This window comes from Octodon degus, unplaced genomic scaffold, assembly GCF_000260255.1.
Source record: "Octodon degus isolate 3935 unplaced genomic scaffold, OctDeg1.0 scaffold00070, whole genome shotgun sequence".
Taxonomy (NCBI): Eukaryota; Metazoa; Chordata; class Mammalia; order Rodentia; family Octodontidae; genus Octodon; species Octodon degus.
In genome coordinates this window covers 5,821,915-5,836,382 of record NW_004524646.1, presented here as the reverse complement: position 1 = coordinate 5,836,382, position 14,468 = coordinate 5,821,915, and the positions used below count along the sequence as shown (strand labels likewise).

The 14,468-nt window shown below is 54.1% G+C and overlaps 1 protein-coding gene across 1 annotated transcript in view; it reads right to left on the bottom strand.

Moving 5' to 3' along the window:
* Positions 1 to 14,468, bottom strand: part of Itpk1 (inositol-tetrakisphosphate 1-kinase) — a 148,285-nt gene that overhangs the window by 10,084 nt on the left and 123,733 nt on the right. The window contains exons 5-7 of the mRNA XM_004635154.2: positions 7,091 to 7,189; positions 6,711 to 6,751; positions 3,507 to 3,672 (exon numbers count right to left, since the gene is read on the bottom strand). Coding sequence (XP_004635211.1) covers positions 3,507 to 3,672; positions 6,711 to 6,751; positions 7,091 to 7,189 — 306 coding nt within the window. The remainder of the gene's footprint in view (positions 1 to 3,506; positions 3,673 to 6,710; positions 6,752 to 7,090; positions 7,190 to 14,468) is intronic.

Below are 14,468 nucleotides of genomic sequence, written 5' to 3'. Positions count from 1 at the left end.
GACTGGCAGGGCTGCGAGGCAGAGCCACCATCAGCTGGTGCACTCAGCAAAGTTCAAGGAGGCCAGGAAGCCCACAGGAGTCACCAAGACGAAACACGGGCACTTGGCGGGGGCCAGGCAAGGATGGAGCCGCACCAGGCATCTGCCACACCCACTCCACTGGGCAGACCATGGCTTCCAGCAGGCTCCTGAAGCAAGGTCAAATGCATACATGGCGCAAAGGGTCCCGCCCACCCCACTACCTCCAGCCTGCTGTGCTCTGGCCAGAGCACGATTTTCCAGCAACAGATGACCCAGACTCAAAATCTCTCCATGTGTAGCCAGAGTGGGGTTTCAGGGAATGACACCAGCTTCTAGCCATTTCCTGTCACTTGAGATGGCTTCAGAGAGGTCTGAGCCACAAGACAAGAGTCCTGGTGCCCAGTTCCTTGGGGATCTTTAAGACACGCCATTCCTCTAACAGAAGGACTGGGCCAGGGCCTAGGTCCCTCCTTTTGGGGGCCCCAGCCAGCCCCTGTTCCTGGACTATACCCAAGAAACGCAGCACGGATGGAGGAAAGGCCACCATGAACGTCCTGCAGCAGAGGGTGGTCAAGGAAAGGAATAATGACTGGTTGTGTACTCAAGCTATGCATGACAAAGCGAAACTTGAGAGAGGAGTAAATGACAAGAATGGCCCCCAGCATCCCAGCAGCGCAGCCCTGATCTGCGGCCACACTGTCCTGGGCCTCTTTGCTTGTCTCCTGTCCCTTCTGGGTGTCAGTGTTACCAATGGTGACCAGAGTAGCCTTCCGGTTGCATTAACCTGGCCTCTGCAGAGGGTCTGCACCTGCACCCACTCTTCTCGCGAGCTCCCTAAGCGGCGTGTCCCTGGATCTCTGTTCTCTCCCTGAAACTTCTCACTTCAAGCAACACCTGGCTCTTTCGCAGCATCCTTCTTGTGGGTGGCTCCCCCACTAGAATACATATTCAGGAGGGCAAAATGCGTCCGACAGGTCCCTGCCTGGACCCCCTGCACCTGCATGGGGAGCTGGTATAGCAGGTTCAGTAAAAGCATTTCATTAACTGGAAGAGGTACTGCAGTCTAGATTGGCCAGCTGGAGACTGCAGGACAGGACAGCTGCACTGTAAATACAAACGTTTGCTTGGCGCACAGCCCCGCCCACTCAGCTCCACCTCTCTGCAGCTGCTTTTGCTCTGCAACACCAGCATTAAATGACTGGGATGGCAGTTATTTATTAATCATTCAGCATTGTACAGAAAAAGTCTGCTGACCCCTGCTCCCAGTAAGAGGTCCCCCTAAGGGAGAGCAAGCCCAGGCATGGAGTGTACCAGGAACGCTGTATACATCCGGATGCCCAGGTGCCACGTCATCAAGGTCGAGGTGACGGACAGAAATAAGAGGAACAAAAAGGTGCCCATCTACCCCAGCACCAGGCAGAGAAAACACAATCGCCCCAGGAATGTGAGCTATGGACGGGAATCCTCCTCTCCCTGGAAGCAGGCCCAAGCCAGTGCCCATTCTTCCGAGCTCTGCTTGGGTCCACTCGAGGCATCTACGAGATGGCACAGTCTACAGACGCCAGGCACTGACATGGAGATCATGAGGCAGAGAAAACAAAAGTACACGTGGCAGTCGAGAGAATGAAGCCTTGGAGAAGCATCCTTGTCTCTCCCAGGTCCCGATGGCCCCACGCCCCACATCCCAGCGCGGACACGGACAGCTGTGGGATCTGCCACAGACTGCGGGAGCCAGGGGCTGGGCGGTGAGTGGCTGGGAAAGACGGAGCCCCAGCACGCACTTTCCAACTGGTCCAACGTAAAGGGCTGCGGTCGCGTTACGCCAAAGACACAGGGGAAAGGCGGCCCGCACACTGCCTTGTTGGCAGGACACCCTAAAAGACAGTGCAGAGCCAGACACCTGGGAGTTGTTCGTGTGCGTTTTCCTACTATTTGGCCTGGGGCTCCATTCACAGCCTACAAAGAGCGAAGAGCCAGGAGAAAAGACATGAATGAGTTCTCACCCTGACACTCATGGCTCTAGCATTGTCCAACCTGGAATAAAAAGTTGGAAAATGCAAACAGATACACTTTTGTGTGCAAAAGAAAGATCTGGCAGTAACTTTCTTTTAGTGATGAAGTAATTTGGATAAAAAAAAGAAAGGAGACGTTCTAAGAATGGAACTAAAGGCCTCACGCATGCTAAGCAAACATCCTGCCACCGAGCTACACTTCCAGTCCTGATGATTCTTACTATGTTTCTCATAGATTAAAAGCATTTTTTTTTTTAAATCAGGAAAATAAAATAACAAAGGAGTCTTACTAATATGTCGACCTCTTCTGGCCCAGTTTGGGAGATTGTCTCCTGGGCCCGTGTCACATAGCACTGTTCCTAACCTGGTCCTCCCATCACCCAGATGACCAGAGGCCCCTGCGTGTGGGTGTGGCTCAGCAGAGCGAGGATGGGGTCTCCTGGCCCTGGCTGGGCACACACTCCTTTGCTGATAAAGAAGTGGAAAGAGATGTAGATTCCTAAGGCATCTGCTGACTACTGCGCTGGGGGTGGAGCAAGTGACCCAGGGAAGAAAGGCCAAGAGGGGCAGTCAGGAGGGTGGGTGGTGGTGACAGGAGCCTTGGGGGAGGCACTTCAGGAAGGACCTCGGCTTGCTCAGATGCCTGTGGATCAGTGCTCCTAGGGCTGGTGCTTCTAGCTCACAGAGAAACACCAATAAGCCAGAGCCAGGTGCCTGGGCAGTCAGATGTCCCCCATGGGACCTTCCCAGAAAGCTATTCCCAAGGCACTACCTGAAAGGTTTGGCCTCTGCGACACCAGAACATTCTTCGGCACAGCCCCAGCCCCAGCAGTGTTTGACGTAGGGTCAGTTTTAACAGTCAAGGGTAGCTGGCGTTAGGTCTACAGGAGGCAAGAAGTGAGCTGGGGGACCTCGGAGGCCACAGGCTGTTCAGGGGATGGGGGCCTCCAGGATGGAGCCACAGCAGCACAGTACACATGCTACCACCATGTGACCTAAGGGACACTGAGGATCCCATGCAGCAATTCAGGACACTCACTGACCAGGGCCTGACCTTGGGGCAGTGAAGGGTGGGGCAACTGGCTCACTGTGATTTGCCTGAGGTCCCACATGGGGACCCCTGCACTCTCGCAGCTTTGCTTGCTAACAGACTACAGGGACCTGGGGGCATGTGGCAGAGGCAGGAGTTGAGAATGGCGTGACAGAGCCTCCAGCAGTGCCCTGAGGGGCCATGGGACAACCAGGGGGACTCCTTCTGAGTCCCCCACTATGCAGGTTCCAGACCCATCTTTGGACAAGGCTTTCAAGTGCTTGCTGGGGTGGGCATGGCTCTGTCAGCTGAAGCCCACTGTGCCTGGTGCCCAGGGTCCTGGTTCACCTGCGGACGCTCACAGCCTCCAGAAGTAAATGGGAGGCACGGGGCAGCTGTACCCAGGGTACGGCACAGCCCGTGGGCACACAAGGAGCAGATACCTGACATGCCGGCGGAGAAGTTCTTGAGTGAAGGCCTCTGGACCACAGTGTAGGACTCGCCCACCACAAACACCTTGTAGAGCACAGCATTGTGGTTGATGAAGTTCTGGACCACACAGGGTGGCTGGATGGCGCTCAGGCCTTCCTGGTTGAACACGATGGCCATCTGGGGAGATAGAGGCCAAAGGCTGTCAGAGTTCACAGCCCCCCCCCAACACGGAGTGTCACCTGTCCAGGGACCCCACCCTCCGTTCCCCTAAGGCATGAGCTTCATGGAGTACTGTGGGGCTGGGAAACGCTGCATCCTGGAAGCCTTCCATGGAGAGATGCCTGAGAGCATTATTCACACCGCAGTCCTGGGAATCAGACCCCTGGGTCATGTGCTACTCAACCCTCTGATATCCTGTAGGGTCCTCACAAAGACCCAGGACAGAGTCAGGCAGCTCGGGAGCTGGAGGCCTCAGGCCAATGCGACCCCCTGGATTCAACCCAGACCCCAGAACTCTATGGGCGTCATCTTCGCAAGGTGCCCCCAAGACAGCATGTCACCATTCCCTGCTTGCAGGTGAGGAGGCTAAGGCCCTGAGAGAGTCGTGTCTTAGTGTTCCCAGGACCCAGCATCTAGGGACAATATGCCCAGGGGAGGACACAGCAAGGGACTGAGACAGGGAGGGCAGGAGCAGCAGGGGGAGCCCTAGCCACTGAGCCAGCTGCCAGTACCAGGTAAGGGTAATCTCTCAGGGCCCCTGGGCACAGCCACCATGACTGGGCAGCCCAGGACTGCTGAGCAGCGATGATAGGGCCTGGACAGCAATACTGCACCAGTCACTACCCCTCATGTCAATTAGGTGCCTGGTGCTCAGCAGCAGAGCACAAACATGGGAACCAGTGAGTGCTAGGATGGGGGGCCCGCCTCCATGGGAGGAGCCACTGAAAAGAGGCAAGGTCCCCGGCACTCCAGGGCCAGTCTGCTCTGTGTTAGGCGACCTTCTGGGCTTAGGCTATGTGCAGGTGGAGTCACCACTCTGCTCCCTGCAGCAGAGTGCTCAAGCTTTGGAAAAGGGATAGGAAAAGGAGGGTGAGAAGGAGAAGGGAGAGAGGAAGGGCGAGAGGAAGGAAGGGAGAGAGGGAGGGAAGGAGGGAGGGAGGTGGCTGGCTGCCCACTGAGGAGCATGCCAGCACTTGCCTGGCTTAAAATCATAACAGACACCCACAGTTCGATGAACATAAACCAGAAACAATGCTCTGGCAAAACCAGTCCTGGTCCAGTGGGGCGAGAGCTGAGACTCAGAGGGAGGCCTGTGGATGAGGCCCGCCAGAATCCCCCCAAGCCGTGTCTTCCACCCTCGCTGCACAGGACCCTGGGCCCTGTGCGGGTGTGTGAGCTACTCACTACTCGGCCCAGCCAGCCTGTGGCAACATCTCACAGCTGGGGAGCCCCCGAGGCCAACAGGCTGTCATGCTGGCAAGCCCTGAGGCCGGGGCTCACTCTGCAGCTGTGAGCTAAGACGCCCTGGTGCCGGGAAGGGCAGAGGGGTATGCGCGTGTCCATCTCAGGCAAAATGGTCTCCCTGGGGGTGGTGACACAATGTGAGGGTCACACCTCCCACGAAGCCAACAGAAGCTGGCCAAGAGCCTGTCTGGACCGGAAGCCCCACCCCAGAGCAGCTCGGTCCATACAGGTGAGAGTTCCCCTGGGCCAGGCACTGTGCCAAGCATGGAGGAATCCCCTATCCTACACAACAGATGCTAGACCCCCAGTCATAAATACAGGGCAAATGCTCACAGAGGCTCAGTAACTTGCCCAGCCACAGAGCTAGCAATGCAGAACGCCAAAAGTGGCCCAGTTCCACAAGTTCCACGGTTGGGGTCCTTAAGGCCTATGGTAACAGGAAGCGTGGCCCCCTTCGGGCTGACCAGTCTGATCTAGGCTGCTCCAAGCCCACCAGTGCCCACACTCGTACCCTGAGGCCCGGGGACCTAGCACTGCAGGAGCTGTGTGGTGGTGACAGGGATGCGCTGGCTGGCCAGCAAGGTCCCCCAGGGTGTCCACAGGGCTCCTGGTCTTTGGAGATGGCTGCCCTTCACAGCTGGCACAAGATGTCCCATCACAGCATGTCCCCTGCCCCGGGGACACTGTTTATAGGCACTCCCATTTACTACTTGTAGCGCTATAAACAGCACAGTACACATCTGAGAAAGGGTGCAGGCAGCAGGCTTCCACTTCAGTCACGGCACTGGGAGGCCAGAACAGGCTTCCTTGGACTGCCTCAGCATCCCCTCTGAGTGCCCAATCTATAGATGGCATCCTGGTGTGCTTCCTGGGGGCGGGGGAGGGGGTCAGCAGGGACCCACAGGAGCCTCCGCTTGGATCATGGGCCCCACTCCTGACACCCAGATGGGTCGGGCACAGGAGCAAAGGGAGACAAGAAGGTACAAGAGGGAGGGCAGAGGTGACAGCGCACCAGTAGGTGTGGGTCCCCTTCCTCCCTTGCCCCCTCTCAGGAGCTGGCAGATCCAGGGGACAGTGATGGTGTCTTCCCACTTAGTGGCCTTCCCTGGGCCCAGCCCAGTGCCTGCCACCAATGAACCAGAGGACAGAAAGACTGGAACAGGCCAGGCCGCAGGGCCTCCTCGGGCTCTGCTTTGGCTTCATGTGCATCCCCTGCAAGGCCATAGCTAAAGCCCCAGAGCATCTGGAGGCCAGCAGAGAGGTCTGGGGTCCTTCATGGTGGGCCTGGGCCTCATTGTGCACTCTCGCATCCTATACATACAGGGAACTGTGGAGGACAGTGCCTGCCGCCGGGAGCAGCCCTCACCAGAACCCGGCCCTGCCATCACTCCCACCTGGGACCTCCAGCTCCAGCTCCGTGAGAAGACCAAGGTCTGGAAGTCACACGGCTGTGCTGTTTCGTCAGTGTGGCCTTGCCGACTAAGCCTGGCTCCAAAAGAACAGGTGGCCCAACACATGGCCTTGGGGAAAGGGACAGGCACTGGGGTAGGCTTTTCAGTGGGGTGAGATTGGGCACAGCATGCAAGGCCACAGTTTCCTCTGTTAGACTCTGGCAGAGCCTGGGAAGGCAGCTGCCCACCGGAAAGGGACAAGTAGAACAGGACAAGGTACAGCGGCAGGTGTGGCTCTGGCTGACAGGATTTGGGGGATGGCAGTACGGGGAAAGCAGAGGCCAGGGATAGTCTACTCACCTCGTGAGAGTTGGTGCCATGGGCCACTCGGGTTTTGCAAACTGTGGGTAGGAAAGACAAGCAAACAGGAATGAGCACGGCTGCCACCCACACTGCCTGACCCGACAGATGTGGAGGGGCCAGGCAGTGGGGACAAGATGCACCACAGCCAGCGCTCACGCCAGGGTAATGTGACAGGCAACCCAGGCCAGGCAGGAAGGACGTCATTGGCCCGCACCTCAGTGACCCACCCAATAGAGGGGGTGAAGATGGGACCCAGGGCTACCCCCTGGCAACCACAGCAGCTGCCCATGCTTGGGCAAAGTCTGTCCGTACCTGCCTGGCCTGCCCTCCCCAGGGCTGATGGCACCTGCCCCATGCATGCACAGTGCGGTACGTACTGAAGGGGAAAGCAAGGCCATTCTGCTCCAGCAGCCGCATGGTGTCGTCTCCACACAGGCTTGTGAGCTCCATGAAGGGCGGAGAGCAGATCCTATCATCTGGAGTGGAGAGAGGTCGGTCAGCGCCCTGCCCCCGGGTCCTCAGACCCACCTCTGTGCTCCCAACACTGACTGTCCCCAACTCTGCAGCACTCTGCGAGTGCTGACAGTACACTCTTCAGTTATACTTTCTATAATAATAAAAATATTATATGGTCACTGGAAAATTTGGAGAGCACAGAAAAGTAGAAAGTATGTACTTTCTTATTTTCCCATATACGTTATTATATATCCCTCCTTCTTCAAGCCTTTGTTTTAAACACCAATATGCTGACATGCAGCTACTTGGTACTATTTTGCACCATGATCCTCAACTTAACACACTACTTACCACTTCCCTAGCTTAATGCTCTTCCACCATGTGACATCTTGGCTTACTGGCAGCTGTGGGGTGATACCACATGGATCTGGCACTGTGCTGACGGCTTCACACATTACCACTTGTACAGCCTGCAAACTTCTCCCATAAGGAGGAAACTGAGGTCAGAGGGATGCAAAGGCTTGCCCCTGGTGACAGGCCGGGGGACAGCCTGTGTCAGTCACTGCCTCCAAACTCTCAGGCCTGCCTCCTGTCCCTCTCTGGTGGCCCATACTCTAGGCCAGGCCACCCCTGCCTCATGCCGCTGGCCCCCAGCCGGTGCCCACACGGATCCTAACACTGTCAGGGTTTTCAGGAAACCCCTGGGCACTGAGTTTTGTAAGTATCATGAGGTTCCTGCTGCATGAGGGCAAAGCGGGTTCTTGGTGAGATACCAAGATTTCCAATCTCTACTGATTATTCAGCACCTCATTTTTTTATTACCAATTCCTGTCATAGTTCCCTTCTCCAAAAAGACCAAGAGCTCCCAGGAGGAGGGGCCACCCTGTACTTCTGGGTGTAGGGGCTGGCCAGGCTAAGCGTCACTGAGGCAGCAGTGACCTGTCACCCATAAATTTGCAAACCAAACCTAAAGCAGACCAGCAAAGCACTCACTCACTGTCCCCAGAGCTTCCAGCTACTTGGCTGGCCAAGAGGTCAGCACATTAAACCAAGCAGGATCCAGCCTCATTCAGCTCATAAAAACCCACGCCGAGAACTGCATGGGGCATATTAAAAGTGCTTTTCGTCCTTCCTCACCTCGCTCCTCCAGGCAGAGTCCAAACTCCAAAGAAGTCTAACACTGGGGGCTGCAGGGTTTCCTTGTGGGCCTTGGGGTGTTGGAGGCCAGCACTCTCTGGAGCCCTGCCTGTGTGTTCTCATCTTTAATGTGCTATGACTGCATCTGGAGGCACAGACCCAGAACTGGGGCCAAGGGCAGTGCTGCCCAAGGTTGTGTGACAGCCTGCGGGCCAGGACGCGGAGCCAGGCTTGCAGAAGAGAAGTCAGAAGCGCTGGGTGGGAGGAGGGCGGAGCTGGAGCTCAGCTCGTGTGTGCCATCTACGCACGTTCCCCCAGGGTCAGCCTGAGCAGGAAGGCTGGTGGGGCCGGGAGGGGAGGAGGGGGGCTGCACAAAGCCTCCTTGCTGCAGACATCAGGCCCTGCGGACTGCCGCCATGAGGCCGCGATGCTCAGGTCTGAGCAAGCTTAGGGCTCAGCACCAAGCAGGCTTCAAATGGGGCTCACCTGGCTTGGCAGGGGCTGGGGTCCCACCTTTGGCCCTGAGGACATGGTGCACACCTTCTCCTAGGCAGACGTGGCTGCGGGAGCCCAGAGGTCATCTCCTGGGAGAGCGCTCACAGCACCACCACCACAGCCACCACTCCCGTCAGCTTCCAGGCGACTTCAGTGCCCCCGAGTCTGCCATCTCCCCAGGGTGGCTCCTTCCAACAGGGACACGATGTCACTGATGGTGGCCAACACGTCCATACACTGCACTGGCTCTGTGCCAGACACTGCTCTGCTATGTGTGATGTGCTTACACTGTCGTTCATTTACCCTCATAAGAGCCCTGTGAAGAAGCACCACCGTCACCCCATTTCACAGTGAGGGAACTAAGGCACGGAGGTAAAGCACCCCCGGGGGTTACACAGTGAGCAGTGGTGGAATCGAGGCTAAGAGTGACCTCCCCTGCCAAGCAGTGGGTCCCAAGGCAACAGGCGCTCTGCTCTGGCTTCTGGAAATCAGCCCAGGCCACGCGCCATGTTCCAGCAGCCTCTTCATCCCAGGGCTGTGTCATGCTAGGACAGGTCAAGCTTCCCTCAATCAACTTCAGACCAAAGATTTTCAATGTATGACACCAGGGGAAAAAAAAGAAAGAAAGAAAGAAAGAGAGAGAGAGAGAGAAAGAAAGAAAGAAAGAAAGAAAGAAAGAAAGAAAGAAAGAAAGAACTCCAAAGTTTTAAACTGCATGCCATTCTGCATAGGGGATGAAATCTCACCATCCCCCTCTGCCCAGGCCACACCTGAATCCCCCCGTCCAACATGTTCCGGCTGGGTACACTACCAACCCAGCAGTCTCTTAGTAGCTGTCAACTGCCATGTTTCAATGCCTGTGTGCAAGTAACCCTTATTTTATTTAATAACAGCCCCAAAGTGCAACATCAGAGAGACTGGCAGTTTTATTACAGTATGTTGTTATAATTGTTCCATTATGTAACCATTATTTATCTCTTACAATGCCTAATTTATAATTGAACTTTGTTTTTGATGGTGCCAGGGATCAAACGCAGGGCCCCAAACACACTCAGTGAATGCCCTACCCCTGAACCACATCCCTGGTCCTATAAATTGAACTTTATTACAGGTATGGAGGTATGGTACAGGAGGAAAGGCAGTAAATATAGAATCAGGCACTCTCCAGAGCTTCAGGAATCCACTGGGGCCTGGGAACTCATCCCCCATAAATAAGGGAGGGCCTACTGTACAACAAGGGACAAAAACCACATGATCATCTCTACTGATACAGGGAAAGCAGCTGATAAAACCCAACACCCTTTCATGGTAAAAACACTCAACAACTAGGAATGGGAGGAAACTTTGAAACCTAATAAAGGCATCTACAAAAGCCCACACTTCAAGATAACATCAAATTTATAGCAGAAGCCTGGAAACGCTTCCTCTAAGGTCAGGAACAAGACAGGATGCTTGTTCATGTTGCTTCTACTCAACACTATGCTGGAGGGTCTGGCCGGGGCCATCAGGCAAGAAAAAGAAGAAAAAAGCATCCAGATTGCAAAGAAAGAGGTCCACCTGCATCTATCTGCAAACAGTATGATCTGGGTGCAGAAAATCCCAAGGGATGCACGTATATGCAACGCCACACTCAACCCAAGAGAGTTCACAGCTCATGGGTTCAGCAAGACTGCAGGATACGAGACTGCTGGAAGAAAAGCAGCTGAATTTCTGAACCACAGCGATGAATAGCCCAAATGTAACATTAAGTAAATCATTCCATTCCCAGAGGCATCAAAATGGATAAGATTCTTTAGAAAAAAATTTAACAAATGAACATTAGGACAAACACTACAAATTACAAATACTGTTGATAGAAATTAAAGAAAACTTTCATAAATGGACACACATACTATCAACAGGAGGCTTAACAGTGTCGAACCATCACATTTTCCCAAGATGATCTACAAGCTCAATGCAATGCTCACCAAAATCTCAGCATGCCCTTTTCAGGAATTAACAGGCTAATTCTGAAAGGCTTAATAAAATGGAAGGGACCCTGAAGAGCCAAGCATTTTGAAAGAGAACACAGCAAAAGACTCCTATTTCCTGATTTCAAAATGTACTGCAAAACTCCAGTCACTGAGAAAACTTGGTACTGGCATAAAGAAAAGGCCAACTGACTGACCGACCGACCGACCGACCAACCGACCGACCGACCGACCGACCGACCGACCGACCGACCATATAATAGCCTGGAGAATCCAGAAGTACCTACACACCTACTGATTTTCTATACAGGTGCCAAGATCATTCAATGGGGGAAAGAATATTCTTTTCAATAAATGCTGCTGGGTATCCATATGTAAGTAACGAAGCTGGACACCTGCTTTACCTTATGTACAAAATTAATTCAAAATAACCATGCAGTAATTATTAAGAACTAAAACTACAAACCTCTTAGGAAAAACTAACGAGGCACACATTTTCATGACCTTCAATTATGGTATGGTTTCTAAGATACAGTACTAAAAGACAAGCAACCAAAGTAAAAGTAGAGAAAATGGACAGCACTAAAAAAAAAAAAAAGCAAGAAAAGAGAAAAGAAAAAAAAAAAAAACTTTTGTGCTTAATGGGGTACGATAAAGAAAGTAAAAAGACAACCCACAGAAGGAGGGAAAATAGCTATAAATCATACACAGTGGTACCTCAGTTCACGAACACTTTTGTTTGTGAACAATGTGGTTCATAAAAAGAAACATTTGGCACAATGTTGTCTTTGTTTGCAGACTCTGGACGGGGTGACACACAGGACCACAGCCAGCTTTCTCGCGTGAGCACGAACAGAGCACCTTTTCCAGGATCGTAGAGTGAATTCCGTTGTGCAGTGAAGCACCGCTGTATCTGCTTAAAGGTCTAGTATCCAAAACATACAAAGCCCAACTAGACAAGAAAAGACAAGCCAATTAAAAATGGGCGAAGAATATAGAGTTCCCACAATAAAACAAAACAAAAGGGCCTATAAACACATGGGAGGATGCTCAAGGTCATCAGCAGATCGAGTCCTAGATCAAATCACCCCCAACTACATCATACCCACATACCCACTACGAGGGCTAGAACAAGGCAGACAAGCTAAGCGTTGCTGAAAAAATTCAGACCCTTGTACATTTTTTGTATCAGTTAAAAAAAGAAAAAGGGAAGAAAACCCACAGAGGCCACTGTGGGGTATCTGCTCCCTAGGGGACCCCAGGCTACACAGAACCTTTACACCTAGTATCTCCTTCAATCCTTCCAGCAAACACAGGAGCCCTGCCCCCCCAGCCCTTAGGAGTCAAATGGGCAGCTGGGAAAGGGACAAGAGGAGCCCATTTCAGCCCAGTGATGCTTGGAGTTCAGAAGAACAGTAAGGAGAAGGCCTTCCCCCGACCCACCGAACTGGAGATTGAAGTCAGGCCCTTGCGCTTGCCAGGGAAGCGCTTATTCCACTGAGCCATCTCTCCAGCTCGGGAAAGGCCTTTTTAGTAAGTGGGCTACATCTAGCCTCAGCTCAGACCCCCCACCTTTCTGAAATCTAGGCTCTGGGGTGCACCAAGGGGCCAAGAGAAAGATCTGTGTTCACATAGTCACATATCCTAATCCAGAGCTGGCTGCCCACCCCGGAAGCTGCAGACACCAGGGCTGGCTGCCCTGCTCCCACTCTTGGGAAGGGGCTAGGCCGGCCGTTCCAGTCCCAAGCTCAGGCCAGCCTTTGCTGGAGGCAGCCTGGAGAAGATCTGTCCCCACCTGGGCCACAGACCACTGCAGGCCTCGGGCCTCAACCCCGGCCTGCTCTGCCTCTGGGTACAACCGACAGCACCTACAGCCCAAATCATCCGGTCAGGCCTGGGTCATCAGAGTAAATCAGATGCTACGATGGGTGTCGTCTTGGTTCTAATAGCCACTCATCACCACCACCACCCAAAAAAAAAAAAAAAAAAGCCAAGCTGAGCGTCTACTAGACTCTGAGAGCCAGGGACACAGCAATAAATAAAACGGCCACCCTGCTATGTGGAGTTCATGTTCCAGTCAAGGGCACCCAGACAACGACAAACCAGATGCAGAAGGGGACATGGGACAACAAGGAAACTACACACATCCTGGAGGACTACGGATGTCAGCACGGTGGGGCATACAACATGAGCAATAGGACGTAGAGTCAGAGCAGGCCACTGGGCCGTGCATCCAGGGAAGCTCCTTCCAAGGAAGGAGGGCCCAGCACACCGCCTTCAGGATGCATGACCTGCACCCGGCCTTTGGGACGAGCAGTGGGTGCAGAGGCCACCTAGCTAAGGGGGAAGCGGGGGACAAACCTCACCGTGAGGGGTCAGTGCCAGAGCTGTGGCTGCCATCACTGGCCAGAGGCGGCCCAGGGGCAACCCCACCACCGTGGTGCCAGCAGACACCCAGCCTGCCAACGGAAGGACCATGACAAGAGGCTCCTTCCACTCCCATGGGCTGCCCCATGCGCGGCAGTCTCGCCAGCTGCTCTTGCCCCCATACGGAGACTGCACAGGCTTATTAAATCAGTGCTGGGAGCTCACGGGGCTATTTCTGGTTCCTAGGAAAAGGCTACTGCGGCTGATTTATCTGTCGTCTATATTTCTGGGTGGGAGCTGGAAAGAGGCTTAGATGGCGGGTTGTGTTCTTCCAACAGCTGTGTCATCAGTCCTGGGAAACGGTGGCGCTCCAGGCTCTCTGCTCTGCCACTCCAGGCCAGAGAACATGAAGCTGGGTGCCCTGGAGGGGAGAACCTTGCTCAAAGTTTCACATGAGGGACTGGCAGCCAGGATAGCCACTGGCACCCGCATCTCATCACTGCCCTGTCCACGCTGGAAGTGGCCTCGCTCTCTTGATGGTGGCAGCCGCCACAGAATGGGCAAGAAAACAGGACTGATGACAAGCAGTATACAAGAGGACAGGGGTGGGGCTTGAAAATGCAGCTTTGAAACTAGCCATACTTTTCCCCAGAAGTAAACAGCCGGGAGCTGAAACCAAAAGGGTCAGGTTTGCTTTCTGGGTCCGCACATGCGCTGCAGGAGGCACGGCACGGAGCATGCGCACATGCAATCCCCTGGGGTAGAGGGCCTCGTCTTTCTTCTTTTCCTTATTCATTTCACCTGTCTTCAGTCTCATCTTCTATTTTCCTGTAATTCTCTCCCCCAGAGGACCTGACGGGCAACATGTCCTCTAGCAACAGATAGTTCGCTTGGCACCGAGCTTTTTGCACCACGGTTCTCCATTCGAGGAGACCGGCTTTCCTATGCCACATTCTCAGAAGTCAGGTTTCTGCCATTTCCATGGCTCTTGTCACACCGTGTCTCAAAAGGACCAAAGAACTTTGCTGTGGCACCAGAAACAAATGGCCCTGCCCATCCTGGCCCCAGCCTTGGGTGGTCCCATGTTCAGAAACGCGGGTCAGGCTTTCACGAAGTGGGGAGGATGGGCAGCCCCTCATCTGTGGTCTCCCTGGGGCCAGGGGGTGAGGCATGAAGACGGGCAGGAGTGGGGAGAGGCAGGCAAGGCAGACGGAGGACACCACAGCAAAGCCCGAGCCGTGGCCCACAGACCTGGAGGCATGTTCCAGAGGCTCCCCTCACCCCAGAGAAGCCACACAGCCTTTGGGTCTTGGGCTCCTCATGAGGAGCA